The sequence below is a fragment of the Leucopleurus acutus genome (assembly GCF_964270905.1).
Source record: "Leucopleurus acutus genome assembly, chromosome: 12".
Taxonomy (NCBI): domain Eukaryota; kingdom Metazoa; phylum Chordata; class Mammalia; order Artiodactyla; family Delphinidae; genus Leucopleurus; species Leucopleurus acutus.
Genome location: NC_139154.1, coordinates 1,662,376 through 1,677,918, shown reverse-complemented (window position 1 = coordinate 1,677,918; position 15,543 = coordinate 1,662,376). Strand labels below are relative to the sequence as shown.

Below are 15,543 nucleotides of genomic sequence, written 5' to 3'. Positions count from 1 at the left end.
TTGCAGACTCTCACAGCAGGTAGCAGCAAAAGGCTTGGTGGCTGAGATGGTGCAGTGAGACTGTTGTTAACAGATGATGCAGCTGCAGCTCTGCGCAAGGGGACTGGCGAGCACGTAGCCAGGTACTGCCCCTTCCCAGTGACGTCTTTACAGTGGGTTATAAAGACCTCACGCGCAGCCTGCCAAGGTTCTGCTAACTCCCGAGCCGAGCAGGACCCGAGCCAAGAGGCGCCTGCAAAGCCGGAGACGGTGGCGGCGGCGGCGGCGGCTGTAGTGAAAGCAAAGGAAAAAATCTCCAGCTGGACGCAGGGCCCCAGAATTCCTGCTACAGGCTCTGAACTTTGACAGGTCGTGCTGTGACTAATACCTCCCACCCCCACCTTCTTCCCGAAGTCCTCACGCAGCACAAGACTTTGCCTTTCCCGCTGCAGATAGGAGGAATAGCAGTTGCAAGCAGCAGCAGGTGCAGTAAGGTGGAGGATCTCTGCTTCCTGGAACCGCGACCCGTGGAATTTCTTTCTCTTTTCCAGCTCAACGCAGGAGAGACGCTGTCTCCAGATTACAGAACTCAAGTGCTTTCTGAAGCTCAAAAGTGGAGGAATTCAAAGCCACCAAGGGTATACAGCACATCTAGAAGCTTTTATCTTAGCGTCAAGTCTTCTGCTTACAAGGAAAGAGTTCTGTCTAGAAAGAGCCTGCAGCCCTCCTGTCTTGGTTAAACAGGACTCTGACCCCAGGCGCTGGCTCAGGACCCTGCTGCAAAGGATTTGTGTGTGTGTACAGAGAGGAAGGTTTAATCGCTTAGCAGAAAAATGGATAACGTCCTCCCTGTGGACTCAGACCTCTTCCCAAACATCTCCACCAACATCTCGGAGCCCAACCAGTTTGTGCAGCCGGCCTGGCAAATTGTCCTTTGGGCAGTTGCCTACACAGTCATTGTGGTGACCTCCGTGGTGGGCAACGTGGTGGTGATGTGGATCATCTTGGCTCACAAGAGAATGAGGACAGTTACTAACTATTTCCTGGTGAACCTGGCCTTCGCAGAGGCCTCCATGGCTGCATTCAATACAGTGGTGAACTTCACTTATGCTGTCCACAACGAGTGGTACTATGGCCTGTTCTACTGCAAATTCCACAACTTCTTCCCCATTGCTGCTGTCTTTGCCAGTATCTACTCCATGACAGCTGTGGCCTTCGATAGGTGAGCTTGCCCTTTGTGGAAAAGGGGAAAAAATCCTTAAAGGAAGATAGCATTGCTATGCAGCTTCAGGGTTGGATAGTGCCTGGTTCAAGGTGGAGATTGGCTACCTGAACCCCTGGATTTATACTGACAGTTAGCTGAGTCACTTGTTGATGGGGGATTTTATCTTATCTCATGATTTTATTTTCTATTTCTCTTTCTTTTTCTACTATTTTTCACCCATCACCAGTCTCCCTTCCTTTGTGTATACATCCTACCTTTTTTCTTCATTTCTCTCTTTTATTTTTCCCTTCTCCACTCATCTTCCTGACATTTTCCATTCAACTCCTACTTTGCTTCTTTCCATATATTCCTTCTCTCTTTTGCCTTTAAAGCCTGAAGGGGATACCCAGGATGTGGCCAAGGGGCCAACCCCTGGCTAGGGCTTTGTGAACCCTTGCAGGCCTGCTATTCAGCTATACAGCCTTTTGATACCTTCCAGTTTTAAGTACACATAGGACAACTTTCTCATCTTCAATTTTTCCTGAATATTCAGGAACTTTCTGCTCCCAACACAACTCTCCAATATTATTTGGATGTGAAAAGCATTTTATTAGAATCATAAAATACTCAGGATTCTAATTCAGCTCTCTCTATGCTGCTAGGGGTTCTCATTCAGAAATGAGAGGCAGCTATGCTGTTCTTAAGGATCCAGGAGTTTTTCTAAACTTCTCTGGCCATGTGAGGTCAATGTTTTTAGCCTCTCTACATCTACAGATAAACATGCTTGGCAAAGGCAATTAAAGGCAATTGAAAACTCTTTCCTTCCTGCACCCAACAGCCTAGGGTTTCAGAAACTGATTAAAAGTGAAAGTGTTGGCATTTTCACACATTAGAGCTACAGTTCTGGAATGAAAGTGTCCTCAGGTGGCATGATGGAAAATTGATCATTAGAGCACAGCTCTATTTGTATTGACTTTTTGTGGGTGTCCTAGGTCTCTAATGTGTATATCTCTGGGTGTACAAGTGTTAAATGTTTACCTAGGATGTGGAGGTATGTTTAAAACACCTACCACTGTGATTTTAAAATGGGTTCTTTTGATGGCCTTGCTGAGATAAATGAATATGAGAAGCCCAAAGAAGGAGCTAAGAGAAAAACTTCAAAAAAAATCATTCCCAAATTACTGAATTCTTTTGTATAGAGATTTGCAATTGATTTGAGGTCTTTTGCAGGTTCTGTAGTCAATGATCACTTTTAAAATCAGAGAAAACTATGTTTTCTTTGCAGTGATGTCCAAATGCTAATTTTTAAGTTCCCTTTATGCAACTCTTAAGTGCTTAATATGTTGTGTGTAAAATAAGTTGTGGTGAATCAATTTATATTTTAAATGTAGAAGGGAAACCAATTACTCAACGTGGTAGTGAAATGAATTCTTTTGTAAATTTATCTCTTATGCTATTCTGGGTTTTAGATATTTGGTTTGCTGAAAGTGAGGTACCTGTAATCTTTCTGCACTGACTTGCTCTTTTAACTTCACATCAGCCCTCTTAAACTTAGAAAACTCACAGCATGATGTATAACTGATTATATGTGCAGTGAAACCTGGTGCCTTTTCGGCCTTACAAACGCTGTCTTGATTATCCCTAAATTAGAGGGGAAGTTGGTATTTTTACTGCATCAGGTACTCGTGTGAGCTCAAGGGAGACCTGACAGTCAGCATGAGCCCAAGCATTCAGTAGCTGATGGAACACCAGAGGACAGCTCTCTTGCTTTGGCTTACACAGAAATGACATGTTCCACAGCCCTTCTCTTTCCCTTTGAACTTAGAAGGTTAGGGGCAAGATACAGGGTCAAACTCTTCAGTGGGTTGGGCAAGGAGCCAGATTTTGGCTGCCTTGACTCTGGCATCACAGGCTCCACTGTTTCTCTCCAGGCAAACCATAGACCCTGACCCTTCATGACACCTGCTCAGTGAGGTCAGAGGATCTCTGGTGTCAGAGTTGAGAGCAATGACAACAAGAAATGTCATCTGTGCCTGATGTGCAGATTATCAATGGCATGCTCAGGGTTAGAGTTCAAGGTAGAGTGAGGGATGATGCCTCAAGGCTGTGTCTCCAAGTCCTCCAAGTGCTCCTTCTGTTTTTCCTTGCTCAGCCTCATGAGCTGAGTAAATTAATCTCCTCAGGCCCTCTGATGAATCTAGCTCCACCACAGGCATGGTCATCCATTCTCGCCCAAGAATGCTTTAGAAAGGAAGAGACCTCGAGCTCTTTCCATATGAATGATTGCTTCTTTCTCCACCATGACAATGCAGACTGTGAGGAAATGTTAAATTATCTTTTTGTATGCTCCTTGAATTTTTAACAGATAACATTTGAATCATATTAAAAATGAAAGCAACATGGTTTTCCAGATTATAAAATTAAAACTTGTTCATGAAGGACATAGAAACAAAAATACAAATCAACCATTAATTCACAATGTAAAAATAACACCTGTTAACAGTTGAATTTCTTTTATGACTATTACACTACATAATTGAAGTCAGATTCTAGATAATTTTGTAGCTTACTTTTTTCCATTGATATTAATGGAAAACATTAATAATATTTTCCCATGTTATTAAAATGTCTTCAGTCACATAATCATAGTGGCTTCCTATTATTCCATTTTTTGAATGTGCCATTATTACTTTAACCATCTCCCTAATGCTGGGAACCTAGGTGATGTCTAGATTGTTTTGCCATTATGATTAAGGTACTAATAAACATTTCTGTATGATAATTTTATTTTGCTTTCTTGATTATTTCTTTAGGGTAGATTTCCCAGAAGTAGAATTACTGGGTAAAATGAAATGAAATTTTTTAAAAATGCCATTGGTATTTTAATAGAAATTGCATTTAATCTATAGATTTCCTTGGATAGTATGATCATTATAACAATATTAATTTTTCCAATTTGTGATCATGGTATATCTTTCCATCTGTTTGTGTCATCTTAAAGTTACTTCATCAGAGTTTTCTAGTTTTTGGAGTACAAAACTGTCTTAGTTAACTTTATTCTTAGGGATTTTATTCTTTTTGATGTGATTTTAAATAGGATTGTTTTCTCAATTTCTCTTTATGATAGTTCATTGCTATAACATAGAAACAGAACAGATTATTGTATATTAATTTGGAGGCTGCACCTTTACTGAATTAATTTATTAATTTGAATATTTATTGGTGGGGTCTTTAGGATTCTCTATGTATAATATCATGTCATCAGCAAACAGTGACTTTACTTGTTCCTTTCCAATTTTGATTCCTTTTATTTATTTTTCTTGTTTAATTACTGTGTCTAGGACTTCTAATACTATGTTGAATAAAAGGGGCAAAAGTGGACATCCTTGCCTTGTTCCTGATCTTAGAGGAAATGCTTTCAGCATTTCACCATTAAGTATGATGTTAGTGGTGGGCTTGTCATATATGACCTTTATATGTTGAGGTACATTCTCTCTATATCCACTTGTTGAGAGTTTTTATCATAAATGGATGTTAAATTTTGCCAAAAACTTTTCTACATCTAATGAATGAACTTATAATTTTTATTCTTCATTTGTTAACTTGGGTGTCACATTGACTGATTTGCTGATATTGAACCACCCTTGCAACCCTGTGATAGATTCCACTAGATCATAATGAATGGTACTATTAATGTATTGTCTAATTCGGTTTGCTAGCATTTTGTTCAGGATTTTTGCATCTATGTTCATCAGTGATATTGACCTGTATTTTACTTTTTTGTGTTATCTTTGTCTGATGTTGATATCAGGGTGATGTTGGCTTCATATAATGAATTTGGAAGTGTTCCTTCCTCTTGAGTATTTTGGAATAATTTGAGAAGGTTAGATGTTAGCTCTTCTTTAAATGTTTTGTAAAGTTCACCTGTGAAGCTGCCTGATTCTTCACTTTTGTTAGTTGGGAGTTTTAAAATTACTGATTCAGCTTCTCTACTGTTAATTTGTCTATTCATATTTTTTTATTTCTTCCTGATTCAGTCTTGGGAGATCATGCATTTCTAAGAATTTTCCATTTCTTCTAAGTTGTCCACTTTATTGGTGTATATTTTTCATAGTAATCTCTTATTACCCTTTGTATTTCTGAAGTATTTATCTGTAACTTCTCCTTTTTCATTTCTGATTTTGTTTATTTAGGTCCTCTCTCTTTTTCTCTTGATGAGTCTGGCTAAAGATTTATCAATTTTGTTTATCTTTTCAAAGAACCAGCTCTTAGTTTCATTGATCGTTCCTATTGTTTTTCAGTCTCTATTTCATTTATTTCTGTTCTGATATTTTTTATTTTTTTCCTTCCACTACTTTGGATTTTGTTTCTTTTTCTAGTTCCTTTAGGTTTAAGGTTAAATTATTTGTTCGAGATTTTTCTTGTTTCCTGATGTATACTTGTATAAACTTCCCTCTTGTAAATGTTTTTGCTGCACACCATAGATTTTGGATCCACTTTCAATTTCTCTCCAGGTATTTTTTATTTTCTCTTTGATTTCTTCAGTGACCCATTGGTTGTTTTCTAGCATATTGTTTAGACTCCATGTGTTTGTGTTTTTGCAGTTTTTTTCTTGTAGTTGATTTCTAGTCTCATACCATTGTGGTCAGAGTAGATGCTTGGAAACTTCCCTGGTGGTCCAATGATTAAGAATTCACCTTCCAATGCAGGGACACAGGTTTAATCCCTGGTTGGGGAACTTATATCCCACATGCTGCAGGGCAACTAAGCTCCCATGCCACAAGTACTGAGCCCGCATACTCTGGAGCCCGTAAGCCACAGCTAGAGAGAAACCCACATGCTGCAAATAGAGAAGTCTGTGTGCTGCAACAAAGAGACCGCACACCACAACTAAAGATCCCATATGTCACAACAAAGATCCTGCATGCTGCAACTAAGACCTGATGCAGCCAAATAAATAAATAAATAAAATAGTAAAAAGAATAGATGCTTGATATGTTTTCAATTTTTCTAAATTTATTGATTGTTTTGTGGATCAGTATGTGATCTATTTTTAGAGAATGTTCCATGTGCCCTTGAAAAGAATGTGTGTTCTGCTACTTTTGGATGAAATGTTCTATATATGTCTATTAAGTTCATCTGATCTAATGTGTTGTTTCTCTAATGCATTGCTGCCAGTGTTTTCCTGTTGATTTGTGTCTCAAAGATCATCCATTAATGTAAGTGGGGTGTTAAGGTCCCCTTCTATTATTGTATAAGTATCAGTCCTTTATTCAGTGCTTTGCTCTTCTCCACTTCACTTAGTCCTTCACCTGGAGTTTTATCTTGTTCCCTCATTTGGAATATATTTCTTTGTTGTCTCATTTTGCCCAAGACTCTGTGTTTATTTGTATATATTGGTTAGGTCAGTTATTTTTTCCAGTGTTAGAGAAAAGAACTTATGTAGCAGATTCCATTGGGTACCAGTAGCACATTCCCCTTTGGACACTAGAGATATATTATCTTGGTGTGCCCTCTGTGTAGGCTGAATGGGCCCATCTGTTGTAGTGGGACCAACTACTGTGAGTGTGCTGGTTGGCAGAGCTGTTTTCCAACCCAGCTGGCTGCCAGTCCTGCCTTGTGTGTATGCTGCCAGTCACTGGTGGGTACATCCTGTTCCTGGGATGGCTGACTACATGTGCTGGGGGTCCCAGCCCTGATACTGGCCCACTAGTGGACAGGGTTATGGCCTTGGGTGTCCTGGAGCTACTGCAGTACTGCTGGTGAGCAGTGCTAAATTCCAGCATGGCTGTGTGTGCCAGGAGGCCATGGGGCTGTTCCTAGTACATGGGTGGGTGGTATAGGGTCCAGCATGGTTGATTATGTGGCCCAGGAAGTCACTGGGCTGATCCTATCCTACTGGTGGGCATTTCTGGTTCCTGGCATAGTTGACTGCATAGCCCAGGGAGTCCCAGAGCTGGTTCTGGACTACTGGTGCATGGGACCTGGCTCCAGTGTTAATAGGCTAGAGGGAAGATGTCAAAATTGTCCTTGCCAGAACCAGTGTCCTTGTGGTAGAGTGAGCTCTCAAAAATAGCTGTCTTTAGAGACTTGCCAGCAAGATGGCAGAGTAGAAGGTTGAGAGCTTATCCCTTCTTACAAAAGCATTAAAATCAAAACTAACTGCTGAAAAAACATCTAAAAAACTAAAACGCTGGAACCTACCAAAAAAGATACCTTAAGTCCAAAGACAAAAAAGAAGCCACAATGAGATAGTAGGAGGGGTGCAATTGCAATAAAAGCAAATCCCATACCCGCCAGATGGGTGGCCAAAAAACCAGAAAACAATTATACCACAGAAGTTCTCCCACAGAAGTGAAAGTCCTGAGCCCCACATCAGGCTTCCCAGCCTGGGGGTCTGGCAATGGGAGGAGGAGTCCCAGAGAATCTGGCTTTGAGAGCCAGTGGGGTTTGATTGCAGGAATTCTACAGGACTGGAAGAAACAGAAGCTCTATTCTTGGAGGGGTCACCCAAGGTCTATTGTGCAGGAAGACCCAGGGAAAAAAGCAGTGACATCATAAGAGACTGGGCCAGAGCTACTTGCTAGTATTAGAGGGTCTCCTGCAGAGGCAGGGGGTGGCTGTGGCTCACTGCAGGGAGAAAAACACTGGCAGCAGAAGCTCTGGTGAGTATTCATTGGTATTAGCCCTTCTGGAGGCCACCATTTTCCCCCAAGACCTAGCCCCACCCAACAGACTTTAGGCTCTGGTGCTGGGATGCATCAGGCCAAACAACCAACAGGGCAGGAAAACAGCCCAACCTATCAGCAGACAGTCTGCTTAAAGTCTTCCTGAGCACATCCCTGACACCAGAGGGACAAGACCCAGCTCCACCCACCAGCAGACAGGGAAAGACCTAAAATAACAAACTCAAAACAATTCAGGAAATGGTAATAGAAAGATACATATTGATAATTACCTTAAATGTAAATGGATTAGATGTTCCCAACAAAAGACATAGACTGGCTGAATGGATACAAAAACAAGACCCATATATATGCTGTCCACAAGAGACCCACTTCAGACCTAGGGACACATAAACACTGAAAGTGACGTCATGGAAAAAGTTATTCCATTCAAATGGAAAACAAAGAAAGCTGTAGTAACAATTTTCATATCAGACAAAATAGACTTTAAAATAAAGACTATTAGAAGAAACAAAGAAGGACACTACAAAATGATCAAGGGATCAATCCAAGAAGAAGATATAACAATTGTAAATATTTACGCACCCAACATAGGTGAACTTCAATACCTAAGGAAAATACTAACAGCTATAAAAGGGGAAATCAACAGTAACACAATCATAGTAGGGGCTTCTAACACCCCACTTTCACCAATGGACAGATCATCAAAAATGAAAATAAATAGGGAAACAGAAGCTTTAAATGATACTTTAAACAAGATGGACTAATTGACATTTATAGGACATTCCATCCAGAAACAACAGAATACACTTTCTTCTCAAGGGCTCATGGAATATTCTCCATGATAGATCATACACTGGGTCATAAATCAAGCTTTGATTAATTTAAGAAAATTGAAATTGTATCAAGTATCTTTTCCAACCACAGTGTTATGAGACTAGAAATCAATTACAGGAAAAAAAATCTATAAAAAATACAAACACATGGACGGTAAACAATACACTACTTAATAACCAAGATATCATTGAAAAAATCAAAGAGTAAATCAAAAAATACCTAGAAACAAATGACAATGAAAACATCAAAACCTATTGAATGCAGCAAAAGCTGTTCTAAGATGGAAGTTTATAGCAATACAATCCTACCTTAAGAAATAAGAAACATCTCAATTAAACAACATAAACTTACAACTAAAGCAAATAGAGAAATAAGAACAAAAAAACCAAAGTTAGCAGAAAGAAAGAAATCATAAAGATCAGATCAGACATAAATGAAAACGAAATGAAGGAAACAATAGCAAAGATCAATAAAACTGAAAGCTGGTTCATTGAGAAGATAAACAAAATTGATAAACCATTAGCCAGACTCATCAAGAAAAAAAGGGAGAAGACTCAAATCAATAGAATTAGAAATGAAAAAGGAGAAGTAACAACTGACAGTGCAGAAATACAAAGGATCATGAGGGATTACTACAAGCACCTATATGCCAATAAAATGGAAAACCTGGAAGAAATGGACAAGTTCTTAGAAAAGCGCAACCTTCCAAGACTGAACCAGGAAGAAATAGAAAATATAACCAGACAAATCACAAGTACTAAAATTGAGACTTTGATTAAAAATCTTCCAACAAACAAAAGCCCAGGACCAGAAGGCTTCACGGGAGAATTCTCTAAAATATTTAGAGAAGAGCTAACACCTATCCTTCTAAAAATCTTCTAAAATATAGCAGCAGGAGGAACACTCTCAAACTCATTCTCTGAGGTCACCATCACCATGATAACAAAAACAGACAAAGATGTCACAAAGAAAGAAAACTACAGGTCAATATCACTGATGAACATAGATGTAAAAATCCTGAACAAAATGCTAGCAAACAGAATCCAACAGCACATTAAAATGATCATACAGCATGATCAAGTGAGATTTATCCCAGGAATGCAAGGATTCTTGAATACATGCAGGTGAATCAACGTGATAAACAATATTAGCAGATTGAAGGAGAAAACCATATGATCATCTCAATAGATAAAGAAAAATCTTTCAACAAAGTTCAATACACTTTTATGATAAAAAATCCTCCAGAAAGCAGGCATAGAGGGAACTTACCTCAACACAATAAAGGCCATATATGACAAACACACAGCTAACACCATTCTCAATGATGGAAAGCTGAAACCATTTCCTCTAAGATGAGGAATAAGACAAGGTTGTCCACTCTCACCACTATTATTCAACATAGTATTGGAAGTTTTAGCCACAGCAGTCAGAGAAGAAAAAGAAATAAACGGAATCCAAATAGGAAAAAACGAAGTAAAGCTATCATTCTTTGCAGATGACATGATACTATATATAGACAATCCTAAAGATGCTACCAGAAAACTGCTAGAGCTAATCAATGAATTTGGTGAAGTAGCAGGATACAAATTAATGCACAGAAATCTCCTGCATTCCTACACACTAATGAGTGAAAAATCTGAAAGAGAAATTAAGGAAGCAGTCCCATTTACCATTGCAACAAAAGGAATAAAATACCTAGGAATAAACCAACCTAAGGAGACAAAAGACCTGTATGCAGTAAACTATAAGACACTGATGAAAGAAATTAAAGATGATACAAATAGATGGAGAAATATACCATGTTATTGGACTGGAAGAGTCAATGTTGTGAAAATGACTATACTACCCATAGCAATCTACAGATTCAGTGCAATCCCTATCAAACTACCAATGGCATTTTTCACAGAACTAGAACAAAAAATTTCACAATTTGTATGCAAATGCAAAAGACCCCAAATAGCAAAAGACAACTTGAGGAAAAAGCGGAGCTGGAGTAAACAGGCTCCCAGGCTTCAGATTATACTACAAAGCTACAGTAATCAGGAGAGTATGGTACTGGCACAAAACCAGAAATATAGATCAATGGAACAGGATAGAAAGCACAGAGATAAACCCATGTATATATGGTCACCTTATTTTTAATAAAGAAAGCAAGAGTATACAATGGAGAAAAGACTGTCTCTTCAGTAAGTGGTGCTGGGAAAACTGGACAGCTACCTGTAAAAGAATGAAATTAGAACACTCCTTAACACTATACACAAAAATAAACTCAAAATGGATTAAAGACCTAAATGTAAGGCCAGACACTATAAAACTCTTAGAGGAAAACATAGGCAGAACACTCTATGACATGAATCACAGCAAGATGCTTTTGGACCCACTTCCTAGAGAAATGGAAATAAATCAAAAATAAACAAGTGGGACCTTATGAAACTTAAAAGCTTTTACACAGCAAAGGAAACCATAAACAAGGCAAAAAGGCAACCCTCATAATTGGAGAAAATATTTGCAAATGAAGCAACAGACAAAGGATTAATCTCCAAATTTACAAGCAGCTCATACAGCTCAATAACAAAAAAAACACAAAAAAACTACCCAGTCCAAAAATGGGCAGAAGACCTAAATAGACATTTCTCCAAAGAAGATGTACGGATTGCCAACAAACATGAAAGGATGCTCAACATCACTAATCATTAGAGAAATGCAAATCAAACTTCAATGAGGTATCACCTCACACCAGTCAGAATGGCCATCAGCAAAAAATCTACAAACAATAAATGCTGGAGAGGGTGTGAAGTAAATGGAACCCTCTTACGCTGTTGGTGGGAATGGAAATTGATACAGCCAGTATGGAGAACAGTATGGATGTTCCCTAAGAAACTAAAACTATAACTACCGTATGACCCAGCAATCTCACTACTGGGCATATACCCTGAGAAAACCATAATTCCAAATGAGTCGTGTAACACAATGTCCATTGCAGCTCTATTTACATTAGCTTGGACATGGAAACAACCTAAGTGTCCATCAAAAGATGAATGGAATAAGAAAATGTGGCACATATATACAATGGAATATTACTCAGCAATAAAATAAAACGAAACTGAGTTATTTGTAGTGAGGTGGAAGGACCTAGAGACTGTCATACAGAGTGAAGTAAGTCATAAAGAGTAAAATAAGTACCGTATGGTAACACATATATATGGAATCTAAACACATATATATGGAATCTAAAAAAAAGAGAAGAAAATGGTTCTGAAGAACCTAAGATAAATGCAAACTGGAAAGGAAGAAGTAAAACTCTCACAGTTTGCAGATGACATGATACTATACGTAGATAATCCTAAAGATGCCACCAGTAAAATACTAGAGCTCATCAATGAATTTGGTAACGTTTCAGGATACAAAATTAATACACAGAAATCTCTTGCACTTCTCTACAGTAACAACAACAAAAGATCAGAAAGAGAAATTAAAGAAACAATCCCATTTACCATCACATCAAAAAGAATAAAATACCTAGGAATATAACTACCTAAGGATACAAAGGACCTGTACTCCAAAAACTGTAAGATGCTGATGAAAGTAATTGAAGGTGGCACAAACAAATGGAAAGATATACCATGTTCTGGATTGAAAGAATCAATAATGTCAAAAAGACTACTACCCAAGGCAATCTACAGAGTCAATGCCATCCCTATCAAATTACCAATGGCATTTTTCACAGAACTAGAACAAAGTATGTTAAAATTTGTATGGAGGCACAAAAGACACTGAATATCCAAAGCAATCTTGAGGGAAAAAACGGAGCTAGAGGAATCAGGCTCCTTGACTTTAGACTATACTATGAAACTACAGTCATCAAAACAGTATAGTACTGGCACAAAACCAGAAATATAGATCAATGGGATAGGATAGAAAACCCAGAAGTAAACCCATGCACCTATGGTCAATTAATCTCTGACAATGGAAGCAAGACTATACAATGGAAGAAAGTCTCTTCAATAAATGATGCTGGGAAAACTGGACATCCACATGTAAAAAAATGAACTTAGAACATTCTTTAACACCATATACAAAAACAAACTCAAAATGGATTAAAGCCTAAATGTAAGACTGGTTACTATAAAACTCTTAGAGGAAAATTAGGCAGAACATACTTTGACATAAATCACAGCAATATCTTTTTTGATATGTCTCCTAGACAGATCAAAAATAAACAAATGGACCTAATTAAACTCAAAACCTTTTGCACAGCAAAGAAAACCATGGACAAAACAAAAAGACAATCCACAGAATGGGAGAAAGTATTTGCAAACAATGCAATGACAAGGGATCAGTCTCCAAAATTTACAAACAGCTCATGTAACTCAATATGAAAAAAACAAACAACCCAATCAAAAAATGGGCTGAAGACCTAAACAGACATTTCTCCAAAGAAGACGTACAGATATCCAAGAGGCACATGAAAAGATGTTCAATATCACTAAGTATTAGAGAAATACAAATCAAAACTACAATGAGATATCACCTCACACTTGTCAGTATGGCCATCATCAAAAAATCTACAAACAGTAAATACTGGAGATGGTGTGGAGAAAAGGGAACCCTCCTACACTGTTGGTGGGAATGTAAATTGGTACAGCCACTGTGGAGAACAGTATGGAGGTTCCTTAAGGGACTAAAAATAGAGCTACCATATGATCCAGTAATCCCACTCTTCGGCATATATCCAGAGAAAAACATGGTTCAAAAAGATACATGCACCCCAATGTTCATTGTAGCACTGTTTACAATAGCCAGGACATGGAAGCAACCTAAATGTCCATCAACAAATGAATACATAAAGAAGATGTAGTATATATGAAATGGAATATTATTCAGTCATTACAAAGAATGAAATAATGTGATTTGCAGCAACATGGATGGACCTGGAGATTATCATAGTAAGTGAAGTCAGACAGGGAAAGACAAATACCATATGATATTGCTTATATGTAGAATCTTTAAAAAATGATACAAATGAACTTATTTACAAAACAGAAACAGAGAAGGAACTTATGGTTACCAGAGGTGAAGGGTGGGTGGGAGGGATAGATTGGGAGTTTGGGATTAACATGTACATACTACTCTTGTATTTAAAATGGATAACCAACAAGTACCTACTGTATAGCACAGGGAACTCTGCTTAATGCTCTGTAATAATGTAAATGGGAAAAGAATTTTAAAAAAGAATAGACACATGCATATGTATAACTGTATCACTTTGCTATACACCTGAAACTAACAAAACATTGTTAATCAACTATGCTCCAATAGAGTAAAATAAAAATTTTTAAAAAAACCCACAGAGATTGATATCTGGATGTGAATGATCCAGAGCCTATTAAATGTTAACCTACCCATACCAGCTACCCCAGCTCCTTTGAAAGCTTCCATTATAGAAAGTGGGATTGCTTATAAGCCTTCATTACAAACAGATTGGTAGATTAAAATACCAGCATCCCTACTGACATCAGGTGGTGTGTGGTTTTAACTTGTTTGCCGTTCCTTTTGTTTGTTTTTAATATGGAATAAATATCTTTGCCCATTTTTTAAAAAATGGCTGCCTTGATTGTCTATGTCTCCAGTGGGAGTCCCAGTTCCCTCTTGCCTCTCTGAGGGGCTCTCTAAGATCAACAAGTGGGTCTGACCTGGTCTCCTTTCAAATTACTGCTTCTGCAGTGGGTCTCAGAGAGTGTGAAATTTTGCATGTACCCTTCAAGCCCAGAGTCTGTTTCCCAAAGGCCTCCAGCTCTCCCATATGCAAACTTGGTTAGCCTTCAAACCCCGATGTTTGGGGACTCACCTTCCAAGTAAAGGACCTCTGGGATTGGGAGCCCTCTGTGGGGCTTGGACCCCTCACTCCTTGGGAAGAACCTCTTCAATTGTGATTATCCTCCTATTTGTTGGTCAGCTCGCCAGGATTGTGGATCTTGACTATACCATGTCTTTGCCCCCCATCCCACCTGTCTCCTTGTGGTTCCTTCTTTATATATTTAGATGTGGAAAATCTTTTTGGTTCATCTTCATGTCATTCTCACTAATTTTGGTGTGTCCATGGGAGGAGTCGAGCTCAGGGTCTTCCTACTCTGTCATCTTGGCTGTTCCTCAAAACACTCAGGATATTATATTTGGTTTAGACCTTTACTTTATTTTACCCATAGTCCATTTCAGTCTTTAGTCATGTATACTTTTATGGTAACCCTTTACTGCATTTTACCCATAGTCCATTTCAGTCTTTAGTCATGTATACTTTTATGGTAACCCTGGCTGGAGACTCTACATCTGAATCATATTTGAACCACATGGGTCCACCTGAATAGGACAACTTGGACAACAGTCAGCCACATCCCCTCCTTCAATTCACTCTAAATTGTCACAGGCTCTTGGTTTCATCTGTCTTTGTACCCATTTCTTATGGTCTTGTTTACTGAAATCTTGTTGTTATTTGGTACTTTTTGAAATGAGTCCACCAACAGTGTTATGAATCTACTTGGGCTTGGAGGCAAAAAATTCATGCTATTTAGAGTTGTACATAACAGCAGTGAGAACGTGAGAGGCTCTGCCATTACCACAATGATTTAGTAGATGACTCTGTGTCATCTCTATTGGCTGCTCAAAGACCTCTTTGGTTATAAGTTGTGAGATTTGTCTTAGTTGAGTAGATAAAGTTGCTGGTCAAATGATCTGGCTAAATAAGTTCCCTGAATTTTGATGATTAAGGAAATGTCCTGGAAGAAAACCCCAACTGATGAAATGTTAGTGACCTCAGGTAGAAGGACTATGTGTTCCTTA

General features: G+C 38.5%; 1 protein-coding gene across 1 annotated transcript in view; it reads left to right on the top strand.

The window, feature by feature from the left end:
- Positions 1–812: 812 nt before the first annotated feature.
- TACR1 (tachykinin receptor 1) overlaps positions 813–15,543 on the top strand; it is a gene marked incomplete at both ends in the record, with an annotated part of 93,062 nt that continues 78,331 nt past the window's right edge. The window contains one exon of the mRNA XM_082851719.1: positions 813–1,201. Coding sequence (XP_082707845.1) covers positions 813–1,201 — 389 coding nt within the window. The remainder of the gene's footprint in view (positions 1,202–15,543) is intronic.